Source organism: Stegodyphus dumicola, chromosome X1 (assembly GCF_044657685.1).
Source record: "Stegodyphus dumicola isolate Sdum_Otavi_A_Nest chromosome X1, ASM4465768v1".
Lineage (NCBI taxonomy): Eukaryota > Metazoa > Arthropoda > Arachnida > Araneae > Eresidae > Stegodyphus > Stegodyphus dumicola.
In genome coordinates, this window is record NC_140780.1 from 236188419 (window position 1) to 236206243 (window position 17825).

At 35.2% G+C, this 17825-nt stretch overlaps 1 protein-coding gene across 3 annotated transcripts in view; it reads left to right on the forward strand.

Moving 5' to 3' along the window:
• The window catches only part of LOC118196141 (kinesin-like protein KIF11), a 135716-nt gene that overhangs the window by 53099 nt on the left and 64792 nt on the right, over positions 1-17825 (forward strand). For all 3 annotated transcript variants that reach the window (XM_085808097.1, XM_085808098.1, XM_085808099.1), the window contains exons 15-17: positions 4649-4821; positions 10018-10125; positions 16310-16477. In XM_085808097.1, the coding sequence (XP_085664223.1) occupies positions 4649-4821; positions 10018-10125; positions 16310-16477 (449 nt within the window). The remainder of the gene's footprint in view (positions 1-4648; positions 4822-10017; positions 10126-16309; positions 16478-17825) is intronic.

The following is a 17825-nucleotide window of genomic DNA, read 5'->3' on the forward strand; positions in this document are numbered from 1 at the left end:
AGGGTAAGACGAAATCATTTCAAATAAACGGAATGTGTTTGACACGGGGGAGGTCGTGTTCGCAGTACGATGCCCTGCAGAAGATAGGTACATGGTGCTATTGACAAAAGGAACCGACGAAAAGCTGCGGAGGTAGGAAATCAGCTACTTGTTCCTACTGGCAAGGAAATTTTCCCGAAAATTTAGTCAGAATACTACTGGGCTTGTGTACTATTCTCAAATGAGAGTAGATTCAACATGTCGTGGCATTCTATCCGCCAGTTCATCTGGCGTGAGAGTGCTATGCATATAGTCCGGCAAACATACAGGAAAGGGTCCGATATAATACATTTAGTGTCATGGTATGGGTTCGAACTGGGATCAACGGTACGTCGCTCTATGGGACCATGACTAGCCAAGGATACATTAATGATGCCCTGCCGCTTCATGTTAGCATGTTCTGTGGTGTTATCGGTGAGATTTTTTTTTATAGACGACAACGCAACATGGCATCGAAAGGTCTCTGTTGAGAAGTGTTTAGAGAGCGAGGATATTCAACGCCTTGTTTGGCCAGCACGTTCTTCAGATTTAAATCCCACAGAAAATGTTTGGGATGCTTTGGGGGAGGAGTTTTGCTGCTCGACAATGCCCTCCAATAAACAAAGACACCCTCATTCGTACACTGACATAGGAACGGGATAAATTACCCCCAACAGATGCTGGATAATGTTGTGCAAAATCAGTCACGGACACTTAGCCGACGGGACACTTAACCGACACCAGTTAGCCGACAAGACATTTAGCCGACAAGGACACTTAGCCGACATGGACACTTAGCCGACATGGACACTTAGCCGACATGGACACTTAACAGACAGGACATTTAGCCGACACGGACACTTAGCCGACAAGACGTTTAACCGACACGGACACTTAGCCGACAGGACATTTAGCCGACATGGACACTTAACAGACAGGTCATTTAGCCGACAGGATGTTTAACCGACACGGACACTTAGCCGACACGGACACTTAGCCGACACGGACACTTAGCCGACACGGACACTTAGCCGACACGGACACTTAGCCGACACGGACACTTAACCGATAGGTCATTTAGCCGACACGGACAGTTAGCCGACAAGGACGCTTAGCCGAAAGGTCATTTAGCCGACACGGACAGTTAGCCGACAGAATATTTAGTCGACACGGAGAGTTAGCCGTCAGGACATTTAGCTACGGAGCACTTAACTGTCAAGAAATTTAGTCAACACTAAGCCGACAGTGAAGTTTAGCTGACACTTACCCAATAATTATTCAGACTTACTATGGATTACAAAATTTCTCGACTTCTCCATAAGTTCAATATTTAAGTTATTTTTTTCACTATCAGAAAAATTCAGTTTTCGATTCTTGAAAGATCTCATATGTGCTATTTATTTAGCATTGTTTGACATGTATCGTGCTGTTTGGTGTATATTAGCCAAATTGAAAAAGCTCTGAAATTTCTCGTCAGGGAATATGAATTAAATTTCGAAAGGAAAAAAGAATTTTTTAGCTAAGTACGACGGTCACTTAATTACATTTTAATATGGGATCTTCAAACATTATCTGTAATCCTTCATTTAATCAACTGAGTTCTTTTGAACACTTTCACATGATTAATAATTTCCCTTGTATACTTGTTCCTTGATATTAAGTTTCCAATCTCGCTCTTTCAAATGCTTTCAAATTTCTAATATCTTTACGTTTCATTAATATTTTAACTCATCACATCATGTTACATTCTTTATGGACCTTATAAGACATTCTTTCCATGACAATCTTTCTCTTACAAAATCGTTTGGCTCCTCCCACTAATGAAATTTCCTTTCCCTGTCCTATGAAGCGACGCAGTCGCAGATATCCAAGCATTGCTTTATTCTGTATTTCTTACCATAGTAAATAAACATCCTTTAGCTTTGGCCGAAAAAGTGACCAGCTTATTCTTACTTGCCCAATTAACGATATCGTGCAGTGCATTTTGTGCTCCGGTTTCGTAGGCATTCTGAGAGTGCCCTTTAGTTTAAGAAATCGTCCGCATATTCTAGAGTTTCTGCGTTTTCTTGCTTTTCAAACAGGGCGAGGGACATGTTCCCTAGCAAGGCGCCAAGGTCGAATCCTTGTGGACATTCTATTTTAATACTTTGGACTTGAGCACCTTCGTTCGTTGTGGTTTAAATAAGAAACGATTGCTTGCAGTGTTTTCCAAACTGCCGCGAAGTACCTTTTTTCTGTGTTATGTTTACTTAACCTCCTTGGTGAGCGCATTTTACTGCTCTCAGCAACTAGCTGAGCGTTCCTAAGGTGTTTTATTAAGAACCACGATTTTGAGTAACTTAAGTACTTGCACTCAGACCCAATGTAAATTGCCCGTAAAGTTACCGTGTATCTCATCAAGGTCATTCCCACTTTTACCATTGTTAAATTGAGTCACTAAATTTTGTGTATAAGGTACAAATGCACTGCTGAAATGTTTCATGTTCAGGAATTTTATGTAACATGATGCTAAATGATATTTAGAATTATATATCTTGGTGATAATTGAGCGAATGGCGATAGCTTACTTCATGTACATGTGGAAAGATATCCGTTGCGAGGGTTATGTTTGCCCACTCTTCCCATCCGGCATCCCAAAATGTAGGAGTATTATAACAATAATAATAAGGTTGAATAGTGTTATGGAGGGAAGTGGAGTTTAAGCGCGGAGTCGTACGTCTATTTTCAACAGGAGCGTTCCGCAGGGAGACTTTTGAGTCCTTGCTATAATTTTACTCCTCGCTTGAACTGCCAGCACTTGTCCTTGAACTGTCAGCACTATAATGAGAGGGGGGAATGTAAACGTTCTGGAAGAGGGGTCCCAAAGAACAGGGGGAACAGGGTTCCTAAGTACACATTATAGAATATCTGTTGGACGGCGGGCACCATTTACTTTTTCAAAGTGAATATAGTTGGATAGAGGTGATAATACATGCACATAAAAAAAAAAAAAAAAAAAAAAGGGTCGCATTTCACTTAGTGCTGGTATGTGTTCTAAGCAATTTCTATTTCATTAAAAATGAGAACTTTCATATAGAATTTATTGAAAACTAAAACATTTTTATTGTGATCGCGCAGCGGCGGGTACACGTTAAACGATCGGTGGGCGCCATGGTGCTCGCGGGCGTAGGATTGAGAACCCCTGCTGTAGAAGATAAGCGGTTTACCCCTTTAAACTTCATGATAAGAGTAATCTCTCCTTTGTTGCAGCAGTGTTAACGGACCATTACGTACATTGACCTGTAGTTTACTTTAAACTTGATAGATTTTCCCCAGTTCAGTACAGGGATTTGGAGATAAGACGTTTAGTACTTGCTGCAGAAGTGCAATACTATATTCGTCCTCCAGGATGATATGCCTTACGCAATTAGTCGCTGTTTGACAATGCTACAGGTTATTTTGTAGTACTTTGAGTGTGAAGATCGTTCTCATTAACCTGAAAATTGTTCTGATTCTCTGCTGATGTGAAGCTTTCAGTTGAATGCCCAGCCTTTTTCTGGTAGTTGTAGTGCGTATGAATTCAGATGCTGTGTCTTTTTTCCTCTTAGCTCTTGCAGTTAATGTAATGAGGGAATTTCCCAGATACTGCAGGTGACTTAAATGCCCCATTGTTTGGACATTGTAACATCTATTCAATCCGGTAAATAAATGCGGAAAGCACGAGAACTACACCATCTGCGCATCTAGCGATGATTTTCAGTCACTTCGTATGTGTCTAGCTGTATATCAGACAATCAACTGATGATCTCTGCGGGTATACAGAGGGTTGTTCTGGAACGAATTTGTCCAACAGAAACCTCAAGAGTCCAGTTCCAGGAAAGACTGTCGCAAAACCTCTGCCATTTCAAATGTAGGGATTGGGGGTGAGGAAGTAGCTAAATAATGCAATTAGTATTAACTATTCAGTTGATGACGTAAGTAATACCACTAATATTTCATCAGTTTTAAACATTAGTTTGAGTTACGGATAGAACGATAATGATTACAATACAAATCATCAGGGGAAAGATGGCGATAACAGTGCATGAACTAGGAATATTCGTACAGCTTTTTCCTAGTTATAGAGGCATTAGATTTTATTCTTTCTGTTCTTACTTAATGTCTTTCTTAAGTTGTCTTCAAATATGTAGCAAAAGATACGTATCTCCAGTTAATTTCTTCTTAAGCTTTATAAATCTTTTGACATCCAAGAGCTTCATCCAAATCTGTAAACTTTCATATTTTATATTTGCATTCCTTTTCTGTGGAACAGCTGTCGTTCCCATTTCATCAAACAGCACATAATCTACCGCGCTCCAACCGAACTTAAAATCATCGGTACGACATTCAAATTCTAAGCTGCCAGAAATATCGTGGGCAAAGTCTAGGTGAAGAAGTAATCAAACTAACATTAATATATATTCGACAAAATAAAAATGTTTTTATGATGTACGGGTGCTTTTATAGATGTTCGAAATTGAAACAACTTTACTTGATTCTTTAAAACTACTGTGATGATTTACTTCTGAACTGTAATTTATATATCTTCCTTGTAAAAAGTAAATGTAAAATCTACGAAATTTTTCTTATAAATTTTTAATCTGTGTTACAGACTGTGTTTCCTGCACATGCGATAAGGAATTCGAAGAACTTTCTGCCGTCATTGCAAATCTTCAGAAAGCTAGAGAAACATTTCATGCAGAATTAATTTCAATTTTTAATGAAGAAAAGTTGAAGAAAGAATCAGCTCTATCGGATTTTAAAAAAGCTTATTCTGAAGTGATTGTAAGCATATTTAATATACTCTAAAGTGACCAAAATTACGAAAGCTGTATATTCAGATGTAATAATGTATACACTTAAGTGCTTAAAGTATCTGAATCTTTCAAATTTTGTGTAGTACATTTTAACAATTACCTAATGATTTTATTAAGAGTTTTAGTAATTGACATTTATATTAGTGCCGTAAACAAAAGCAGAGAGATCGGAAAGTTGAGTCTTATCATAAACTCAAATAAGTCTTATCATACTCAAATAAGTCTTATGATAAAAGGAATTCGAAGAACTTTCTGCCGTCATCGTCTTATGATAAACTGAATACCTTCATAATTATGTCGTTAGATGGCATTGTACTCATTGTAAATACAGAAATACTAATGTCTATACACGCCATTTTTTAATATTCATATGATGTCTGCATTAGAGCTTTGTTTCTGGTAGCCAGACATGCAAATTTATCCTGAACAAATGTGCGGGCCTATTAGCACCCGAGATGTAAGATCTCGCTGAATATTGATGGTTCGCTCGATCCGGGTTAAAATATCGTCCAACGGGGACGCCCAAGTCGGAGTTTTCGTGGTTTTCAGTATGTAATATGAATACGAGCCAGATACCTTTAAAAAATATCCTCCACGAAGGCATTCCACGCCGTAAATAACTCTAAAAACATAAATTATCCCAACCCAAACTCAAAAGTAACCTATTTTCAGCGTTGAATACTGTTTGAAACTAAAGTGAATAGTGCAGTGTACTAAGATATTATACAGTTTATTGCACTTCATGAAGCCGACCATTCCGTGCGGTTCCAGCAAGACGTTGCCACTTGTTACATATCTAATAAAACTTTGCCTTTCTTGTGCAGGGTTTTAGGCAAATGCATCATTTCTGAAGGATTATGACCCTCGCGTTCATCGATTAATCTCCCGTAGAATCTTTTCTTTGAAGGAGTACCTTAACAGGTCTATACAAATACTTGCCTTACACTTGAAGGTTTTAAAGAGGAACATTACGACGGCAATTAACAACGTCAGTGTACAGGTGTTCCACAAATTGGCTTCAAACGTGATAAAATGAGCGCGCGCGTTCATTATTGAAGAAAGCTGCCACTTGGAACATATGTTGTAAAAATATGGTTTCATGCGACATTTGTATGATGCAAGACAAATAGTCTTTACTAACAACTATTGTACGTCTTTTAATTGGTGCATTAAACTGGCAAACTATTTGCTTTAATGCGGTGTGCAAACCGGTATCCTTCAACAAGGCGAAGAGAGTTTGTTTGTAAATGACCAGCTTAAAGAGGCCTTAGTAATTTCTTTCCCTGCTCAGTTTCTTAGAATGGTCGGCTGAGAAACATTTATTCAAATTTTTCCTTAGCCAAACTCCTTTCGAAAGCGGCAGATCCTTTGTTTCTTCTATATAACAAACTAAGCAAAATATCAACTGAAAATTATTATGGTTCTTTATATAGACATTATATAGTTGAAGGCTTGGGTTTACTTGATTATGGTAGAGCATACGAGGATTATCTGGCTAAGGAGAGAGGTAGAGAGATGCCTTCGTGAAGGGCCCACTAGAGGCCTAGCTGTAAAGTCGCTGAACACTGGTTCCAACCTGGGAATCTAAGCGAACGGGTTGGCTACATGAGCGTTTTCGTAGTTTTCTCCATGTATAACGTGTATACGAGCCCAGTTTCCCTTAGAAAGCCCTTTACGAAGGCATCCCTACCTTAGGCAGACAACCGTAGTGTACTTTACGGTAATTTCAATAAACCAAACGAAACCAGCCATCGTAGAGAACTTGCTAAATGAAACTGGCTCGTATACACAGGATAAAACACGAAAACCCCCATTAAGCCAGCCCGTTCGCGGGATTCGAACATTGGAGCGAACTATCAGTGTTCAGCGACTTTACTGCTCGGCCGCTGATGGGCCTATATAGTTGGAGGAGTAGGTATAGTTGTGTTAAGTAGACTAATTACTGTAAAAAAAATTATGCTGAAACTAAGAATTATTTCCATCGCACATCTATATCATATTTTAGAATTCTGTATTTTATTAAATTTTGGCGGTTAAATTTCAATCATCTTTATTTTATATTTAAAACCGCTAAACATTGTTAGAAGCATTGTTGAAAATGTAAACGAAGAAAATGTGAATTTTCACAGCTTTTCCTTTTAATGATCATTCGTGAACATCTGTCCCCAAGTATAAGGAATCAAAATTGCAGGCTAAAGAGAACTCTTGACGCTATTGTTTCATTGTATCATATCAATAAGTTTAAATCTGTTACAACCTTTTACTAAGGCAAGCGTTATTACAAATTAATTAAAAACTGATTATTTTATATCGTGTTGAAGTTAAAGAATGAGAGAGGTTAAAGCATTTACATTGTACAAAATGAAAACCTCACAAATAGATTTTACATAAAATTCTAGAGAGTGCGCACACTCCATTTAATAGGTCAAATCTTTGTGCTTGCGGGTAATAAGAACTGCGTAATCTAAACGGCAAGCCGCAGAGCTTTTCGCAGGTTATTTAGGCGATAAACACCTAGAATAAAACGTTAGGAAAATTTAGCATGAGCCTACATTTTAAAAGCAGCCTTCGGCTACATACCTGACGCATGTTAAACAGGTTTGTTTCATATTATTATGGCAAAGCACATTAGGGTTATCTGTCTAAGAGGAGGGCTGCCTTCGTGGAGGACTTTCCAAGGGAAACTGGCTTGTATGCACGTTACATACGCGGTAAAACACGAAAATGCCAATGCAGCCAACCCGTTTGCCTGTAATTTAATTCATATCGGGATTACTAGTGTTCAGCTACTTTACCGGTCGGTCGGTGGTGGGCCGTATGGGAATAAGAAGATGATGAAAGCTGTAGAGGAATCTAATATGTAGAGAAACATTGATATCAATGCATTATTCGTTCCAGCATATGAGAGATCAGACTCGCAAAAAGGAGCCATAGTATTTGCCCGGGAACATGTTGCACAGAATTGCATCTTGAGTGTGACAGTGTCCCTTGTAAGTAAATTGCATAAGAAAAGGTGTTTGTTCGTAACAAACTAATCCAGAGATGCAATGCTGGCCGAAAGGCTATAATATGCAAGATGACAGTCGTCATGCGAGGCGTCGCATGGAATTATTCAGCCGTGTACCCCCGGCGACTTTCTGGAACCGCAGAAGCCTAAAAAGCTGAAGAGATTTCAGTGGACTAAAGAACGTCAATAATGAACTGTGAATGACTGGCGACAAATTGTATGGGCAGATGAATCTTACTTTTGTTTGTATTCCAATGATGCACGTTTTAGAAAGTCCTCCACGAAGGCATCCCTCCCCTTAGGCAGATAGCCCTAGTGTGCTTTGCCGTATTCTCAATACACCAACACCAATGATGCACGTTGCGGGATATGCACAAAAAAGCCCTGAGAGGCCTATAGTTTCGACTACGCCCAAAGATCAGTGCAGCTCGGGACTGGATGTATGATATTTCGGGAATTATTTTGGCGACTGTCGTTGGACTACTGGTGCAAGTCAACACTCGGATGAAGGCTGGGAACTCTATCTCCATCCCATTCTTATGTGACTTTAGGAGGAGAAGGACTTATCACCAAACCTGTCTACCAAGACCAATTGTACCGATCATAGCGCCTGATGAGTTCAGGACTGGTTAGTGGAACATGAAAGTGATGCTCGCATCTCATTTGGTCAACCAGTCACCTGCTTTAATGTCGATGAGAAAATTCAGATACTTTGAGATTTTCTGTCGAGAAGAGCAGAATTCTGTAGCAGATTTGACTGCTGTATTAATGGATGAGCGGGAGAAAATCATTGTAAATATCGTCCGGCCCATATTGACAACATGTAAGATGCGAGCTTTGATCAGGAAAACTCGGGTGTAGCTGAGTGTTAAGTTGAATAAAATCGGATAGTTATTTGTTCGGGGTGTTTATTTCTCGCACTTCTCATTTACGTAAGGGCATCAAAAATTTCTCTCTGCGTATAAGTTTAAAATTTGAGAAACATTTTTGAAAAGTAAAGTAATTATGACGACATGGAGACTAAATTCGTGAAAAAATTAGAGAATGCCATTAAGATATTTTTACAATATGCAATTATTTGTTACTATAAAATATCGTCTTAAAACCTAACTGTTATCAGGAAATTTCAGGGGATCTCTAATTTTAGAAGCAGCATTTTAATAAGTTCTAAGAGCTTATAGCGGAAGTTCACTCATTCTTAACCCCATTCTGAAAATATTTTAGTCTAAAATTTAGAGATGTAATTCTAATAAATGATATACCTAAAAATTACTGCACTGAAGTGTCTCAATTGAAATGATATTGTACTCCTGCGTTATAGATATTCATTTTTTAAATATCTCTGGATAAAACTAAATCTTCATTTGGATCTAGCTCCATAAACTAACTGCTATATCATAGAAAGTGTAATATGCTGTGTTTTCTAATGCTCTGTTTCTAAATACAAGTGGCTTAAAATATGTTATTGGAATGGGAAAATGCAATTATTGGCCATTATGGAGATGATCTGCATACAAGACAAATTTTAATTACGTATTAATATAAATACGTTTTCTTTGAAACAATTATGTAAATTTAAACATTTACCTTAGTGTTACAGTCAGTAAGACGGTAACTTAAGGAAATATACAATATCTGAATATCATAGTTTCATTTTATTACTGCATTTGGTACTTTATGATTATCCACATTTTCAGATTTCCCCATTTAGTGTACCTGCCATGTGTTGGGCGTATTTTCGAGTAGCATGCGACAATTTCTGACCAACGCGTGTGTTTACCACACTTAATATTTCAGTACATGTGGATTTAGGAGCTTTATACTTAAAAACATGATATCCCTGAGCAGTAGCCACAGTGTAAAAATGCAAATATCAGCCATGCGGATTTTTCTTCCTCCATAAAATTTCTTCTTTCTTATTAAATGCTTTTTGTTATATAAGTAGAGCAGTGACTAAGAGCCATAATGATAGCCAAACATACATTGTTCTCTAAATCACCAATTCGCCAATCCGTTATTTTCCGAGGGATGAGAATAATCAGAAACTATCCTGCAGTTTACTGAGGCAAATGTATTTTCAATGAAGAAATTTTTACTTAGTGATGGATTCAGTTAATACGCCCTCAGTCTGTTTGTTAATCAATTATTCTTTTGCAGAGTATTTGCAACTTTGAACCTATAAATCAAATATTGACTGCCTGCGAAAAGCAAATACAGACTATATCTGCATCAATAAAAGAGTGCTGGAGTGAACTTACGTTGAAGGTAACATGCAAGTCTTATGTGTTTATAATAAATTTTACACGAAAGTCTTGTTTACAATGTATAAAATAGCTTGTTCGTTTCATTGACTTCAGATAATTCAACAGTCTGTGTACAAAACTGTACTATCTAGTATTCATATTCAATTTTATGCAGTAGCGCAGTTTTTCAAACCTTACTTTCTCTTCTGTTATGTTTTTATATAATTTAGGGAAATATAAAAAACATGTACTCTAGTCCCATTTTTAATGATAACAAATTGTACAAACTAACTGTATAAATCTCGCATGTAGATTAGACACTTGGATGTTCTAATTTTTATACTTTACTGATTATTGATGAAAAGTTTTATAAAAAGTATTTTAAAAAACGAAAAGAATATTTCATTCGTTGGCTGTGTTGATTACTATTATTAGGAGAATCTTTCTTCACGCATCAGAAGTAATTTGTCTTCGTGGCAATATTTCCGCGTTTTCTCTCTACAGTGATTGCATGCAAAATTAAATTTTTAAGACTCGTACTACAACTTATTTTACAGATATTAATTAATATGTTCTGTTATATTTGCAAATAATGTTAAGGATTTAATGAAAATGTTGTACTGCATTCTTTGTTTCCATGCAAACTTTTAAAACTGGTCATTTAGATCAATTAGCTTTTGTTATAATCTACAGAAATGTTTTATACCTTAAGACATAGTGGTTGTAGGGGTAATTTAATTGAAATATTTATAAAAACTTCATTGCTGAAGTATAAACAAATATATTTATCATATTTAAATATGAAATTATTCATGTTTTTAATCCAATTAATTATGGGCTCTGTTCCATTCAGGAATGAAGCAAGGTATTTTTCAGTAATTTTGTCGTTGATTAAGGCTATAGAATTTTTAAATGCATTCATATAGATCTGTTGTGATGTATTACTGTTTCATATTTGGAAGAATACCAAGAACTTTCTTTTGAAAAGATGTAAATAGAATGAGCCAAAAATACGATCTAAAATACTGCTTCTATGATCGCCTTTAATTTTGTCTGAAATCAATGAGCAAAGTACCTATAGATGAATCATCCATAAAATGAAAAATAAGCTATAAACCCCAGTATTGGTGATTGTATATGTGAAAATTGGTTTCTAAACTTCGTTCACAAATTATTTGCAAACAGAAGAGAGAAAGAGAAGAGGAAATACCTGAGACTCTATTAGCATCAATTGGTAAGCATGCGTCTTATGTAGCCATTTGATGATCGATGGCTGATTTCTCATGGATGACAAAACTTTCCGATCATATTCTCATGCTATGCTTACATTTCCTAAAATCTCACGAAAACGAAACTAAGTCATTCTGGTACCGATCCTACAGTGTCTGACTTAAGATCTAAGCTTCATTTTTAAGTCGGAAACGTTTTTCTCGAAATTTTGATGTTCAGAAAATACACATGGGCTGAAAGAAAGTGACAGATGTAGAAATACGTAAACTAGAATGTAAGGTTTCGAACTTTCACATGCGCCCAGCTTTTCTATATTGGGAATTCACTGTAAAACGCTCAATTGCAGATCCTAAGTAACGTTAGTTTCAATCTAAATAATCTCAGAATTCCCCGAATTATTGTCTATGTTTAATTTCTCCAGAATTTTTATACATTTACAATTTAATTGAGCAGTGAATGCTTCCGAATCTTGGTTTGCATTTGTTTTCAAAGAAACATTTCCATATATTTCCTTGGATGAATCATTTAATTTAACCGAGTATAATTCAATACTTTTTATGTCCAAATTTCGTTCCAAAGATGCATACAATTGTGCCGTATTTCCTAAAATCTCATATATTATATTTAAAAGTATTCTATAAAGTTGTATCAATTAATTCTATTCTTTTATTAATTTAAATTCATTTCTTTGCCTTTAATATGAGTAAGGTTCTAAAGTGGTCAATTTAGTTACTGGATTTTAAGTTTCTTCCAGGTTAAGAATGCATACTTTCTCCTGTTTTTCCGATTCAAAATATTAGCGTATGATTTGTGTGCATTTTCTAATCAAAATGAAGAACAATAAAAATTCCCTGAATATTTTTCATCAGTCAGCTACAATATCCTTGTTAGAAAATAAAGTGCGTTAGCATTTAAGAGTATAGCAAAGCTAAATCATGTATTTGAATTGACAGTCATGTAAATGAGCAAGAAAAAAATCGCCATTAAGTGAACATAGCTTAATCGTTCTCATGCTACATAAGAAATGAGTTTAGTTAAAAATGTTGTAGGGAAAAAGTCAAAAATCCTTGTCACAATTTCGGAATTTAAGTGATAAATTCAAACCGTATGAACCCAAAACATAAACTAAAGGATGATGGAAAATAAATTACTTCGATTTTCCCTAGTTTTAATTAAAAAACATTCCCTGGTGATGCTGCACGTTTATAGTATTTAATAAGATAAAAAAGTGCCTAATACTACATGGTATGACAATAAAGTTCGCTGAATAATGTCATAGGGTGCTTTCGGCGTTAACGGGTGAACGACGGAGCTCCGAAAAGATACTTCAGAAAGTGTTTTATTAAAGTGTCTGAGAGCAACGTAGGAGTAGGCATTATCCATTCCTGTTCACAGCAATTGTACTCTGAAAAGGTGAAACTGTGGCTGTGAAAGTGAGCATCGAACCAATTTAAAGTTCATTTTCAAGTTTGTTAATTCTGCCAAACAGTCAGTACACGCTGAAATAAGTTTATGGAGATAAAATCTTATATTTTATATGTGTTTATGAATGGTTTAAATGTTTTGGGATTTTACTGAAGACGCTGCTTGACATGGTAGGCCTGCGACATCTCAGGGTAACCGAAAACAGCGAAAAGTGAAAATAGTGTTAACCAAAAATAAGAACAAGGAGTATCAGCACGTACAAGACTATTCAGACTAAATTTATGATAAAAATACATTGCGTACGTCCAGCCTAGAAGGGGTTTAGGTTTCTTCTCCATGATACCTGGCCACATTCGGCTGTCTTAGTAAAACAGTTTATCGTCTATAGAGGAATTGTAGCACTCAATAGTCTCCTATACTCACCTGTTCTGGCTACAGCAGATCACTTTCCGTTCTCGAACTTAAAACCGAGTCCTGGTAAGGGAACAGTTTTTGGTATACATTCAGTATCATTTGACTTTTTCGGCGATACCGAAAAAGGAGTTTGTCCACAGTTTTCAGGAAGTTTTACGGTCGTAAAAATTCATTGCAAACGATGAACTGAAGAAATTTGAAAGCTTTTTTTCCTTTGATTTACGAAATAATCTTTTGTTAATGAACATATTCACCGAGCTCTACTGCCATACCTCCTTGTATATTTGACTGGAACTTTACATAATAAATTAAATTATAAATTAATTGATTAGATCTCATATATGTTTTGGGTTGCAATTGAAAAACATTTCAAGCTAAATTTAATATATATTATGAATTTTTAAAATGTTTCTTTTTCTAAAATCATGATTTAAAACACTTTTCAAGCATGGCAGCACATTTGTAGTTACAAAATTAAACTTGTCTAAGGAATATTTCGGATGTTTGCAACACGCAATGTTTGAACAAGTTATGCTGAATCACCTTATTACTATTTTTAATAATTTATTAAGTGTATCGAAAGCGCAACATTAACATAAATCGTTGTAAAATAGGAAAATAAATGTTCTGTAACTAAAAAGACAAGAAACTTTAGACTGATGTAAATTTTGAGTAAAGTTATATATCTCGAAGTTGATTCAAAATGTACGCCAATCTAATTTTTTTTTCTAATTTTAAATTTATGCTGAGATGTTTCGCTTTTAATTAGAACTAAATACTAATTTATCCTCAGATAACCGTCCCTTTATCACAAGGACATCTTTTCCTTTTGGATAAACAATTGCCAAACGTAATGAAAACTAAATGCTAATTTATCACATTTGTGGAGGACTGTAAAGTTAATCATATTCACATAGTTGTTTTCCGTCAGTCGTAGATGTTGCTGCATATGAAAATAGGAAGATAAATCTTGCTAAAAACAGCAAAATATGCAGAGTTTTCAGACTGAGAAACATCGTTACCATCATCTTTGCTTAGGCTTGAAAATTACTGACTGGATAAGACCCCAAAACACTGGTACTTCGGTCTTGATTACGAACCTGACTAATGGGCTGGCGGAAAATCTCCAAATTCATGAAATCTCCAAAACCGTATTGCTTTGACAAGTATTGTTAGATTTATATGTTTTCGGTTCCCCATTAATACTGATTTAACACTAAATATTTTTAGCGTTATGTATTTCTGAATGAGAAAAAAATTTTTGTAGCTATTTTTTGTATCGTTTTATTTCCAATAACTTCAAAGTTGTCTAAAACGCATCCTCAGTTTTTCAGTAAAAATGCAATCTGCGCGCACGTTAATTTTAAACGGTTTTCGGGGAAAAAATACAGTGGATTCTACGCCTTCAAAAAGAAAGCTTTTGAGTTAACAGCTAAATTCGTGTATATGAAGCAAACTAAAGAAACAAAACGTTTTAATTATCAAAGGCAAATTGCCAAATGCTGCGCTTTCTTTCCATAGTCTTGGGTCAAGAAAATGTTTTCACCAAGTTTCGCGTTTCGATTCTAAACATTGCGATCTGTCATTTCAAATTAATTATAATCATATTGTTTAAGTTTTGTTGGAGTTACCTTACATATATAAATTACCTTACTTGTATAAATTTTTCATTAAATGCAAACTGCTGTCACTATTTTGTTAGATTTCTTTCATTCCAACTGCAGGTAACTTTATTTTATCATGCAGTCAAGCTGATTTCCGAATTTAAGGAGACATAGAGCTTGGAATTAAAATTCTAATTTAATTTTTATTTGGAGACATAACAACATACAGTTGGTCAGGCTATTTCTTCAAGATAACGTTAGACCAGCTATTTGAAATTAGCACTTTACATAAGTATATAGTATTTAATTCAAAGATCTGATTTCTGAGATTTAAAAGAATATGAAAATTTAAGGGAAATTACGTTTGAAGAAGTAATAGAAAAATATCCTCGCTTCATAAGTTTGAAAGGGAATTGGGTAACACATCAGTAAAAGAATTCAGAGTTTACGCCAAAGAATGAATCTGGAACGAAAAAAAAATCGTATATCACATAATTGTAAGGAAAAGCGGTAAATTTTGGGATAGCATAAGACTAAAAAAGAGCACATAAGGGAAAGAGGTAATTTTGGGGTTAGTATAAGACTTAAAAAAAAAACTTGCAAAGCGTCCAAAGTAAATTTACGGAGGTGAAAAATTTGCGGCATTTTTATTGTTGAGATAATGAGTTCCAGAAGTTTGGTGATGTTAAGAAAAAAGTTGAAAGAAACGGAAGGTAATTGAATTCGTATTTGCTATACCCACGGGAAAATCATAAAAATTTACCTGCAACATGTCCATTCCCTGTGAAACCACTACTTTCTTTTTTTTCTGGCAGCTCTGTATATATAACCAGTCCAGTGAATTTTTGGACAGTTTAGGGATGAATTACTTTGTTAAAGACTCGAGTGCTGCTACGATAGCAACTGAAGAAATTTTCGGGTTCACTGTAGCAATATTGATAACATCTCTCTACGAGTCAGCTTTTTTAGGCGGAGACTCCTTTGTGAATTTACCCTAACCAGAAGATTCCAATTTTTTTTTAATCACAGTTCTTGCTATGTATCAACTCCTGCTCACTATTTCACCAATTTATTTCAATGATTTATTCTAATTATATAAACGCATATTTTTTTTCTCTTCAATAGTAGTTTCCTCACGCTTAATAGTCACTTCAAAATTTCGACGAACAAAGCATAAATAGTAAAATTTTCAGCACTATTTCAAGTAAATAAAACTGTTACCTGTCTTACAGCACTATAATTGGTACATACAAAATGACGCAATATAACTTAATTTGCGTAAAAATCAACATTGCGCTTTGACTCTTGTCCCTCCTTTTTCAAGGGTTTGAAAGTTCGACTTATTTTTGTATGTGTTTATTAATTTGAATTTGTATTTAATATTTTATAGTTCCCTTTATAATTTTCAGAAATTATATAAATATGTGTTTTGATAAAAATAATGAATTTTACAATTTTTTCCCCATTCTTCGAGAAAATGCAAAGTTGTCTTCACTTATGTTCATCACTGTATAACCCTTGGTTTCATTTTAGGTGGAAGACCGTGTAAAAATGGTAAATCGTTTTTGTGAAGATCAAGAATTGTCTTTAAGCTCTCTTTCTGAAACTCTCTGTCATATGATAGAAAAGCAGAAACTATCCTTAGAAATATATGAGGGAATAATATTAGAGGCAGTGACTCAAGATACCGAAATTAAAAAGGTATTCTCTCAGTTAACGCAAATTTCTTACCTCTAGTATCACTATTAGATATTCTCCATAAGCATTTCTAAATGACAAAATCTAAAATACGTAGAGTTATACATAAATTGCATAACGTCTGCCAACTGCAGTTTCGTTTTCAAAACCGTGAAGACTGAAATTCATAAACTTAGTCTTGGACGTTTACTTTAGTGTTTGAAAGGTAAGCTACAGTTTTAATGATTCCGTGTAGTCGAAATTCTTAGATCTTAATTGTTGTTAACTCTTGAGATTATGACAAAAGAATACCGAGTTGGTCATGAACATAACACACCTGTAACATTCAACGAAGAGTTCTACCAACAAATTAATATTATTAGGATGAATTTTTGCTGCATTGTGTAAAACTAATCGATTCAAAAAGCTGAAGCGAAAGTCGAAAACATTAGCACTTAAAATTACATTAGTTGAAAACCGATAGCGTCTGAGGAAGAATGTCAGACATGTGTTTATTTGAATATAATTTATCTAACACTATACGGAATTTCATAACAGAACTGTTATACTTGTTAGGCATTTTCTCTTTCAAAAATACATGAATCGTATTCTAGAAAATACCAGAAAGGAAATAATTATGGAGCATTCGATTCCGTACACATTACAAGGCTCAGTATTACATTAAAGAGTATTTTTATACAGATTTATTTAAGCATCAAGTATATGTAAGCGGATTTGATTCTAAAATAATACTATAAAGCATATCGTTTAAATTTTTAAAGAAGAAATAGAAGAATTTTCTGGCAACAAAAGACAACTTAAGATTATCGTACACGTTCATGTAATGTCCGTACCCCAACTTTACAGATAAAATTTATGTAAAAAAAAGTGAACCGCACAATGTTCGCACCCCCCAAAACTAAAGAATTTCTTAATTTAAAATATATTTTTTTAACATCGCCTTTTTCCTTTTAGTCAATAACATTAGTCAATAAACATCTTTATTGACTAATGTTATTGACTAAGAAAGAATATGCTTTGTTTTGTTATTGATTGGCGCCAGGATGGAAAGCAGAGACTTTCCTTGCATTCTAGTGCAGCTGTTATTCAGTCATAACATCGGCGGCAGCAATCCACTCCGCAGACGCGATAATAAATGAAGGCAGTCCAAACAGGTTTTCACTACACTGGCTTCCAGGAAATACTGTTTTTTAATGAAATTAATTTCCCCTCCTTCCTTCTTGGAGCATCCACATATTTCAAGCTTTCTCTTTTCATTCATAGTATCATTTGGAATTCGTGGTAGTTAGCTAGTAGCGTGCTTGAAATGGTAAAACGAATATGAATTGGGAACCAGAGGACCGTATAAAAA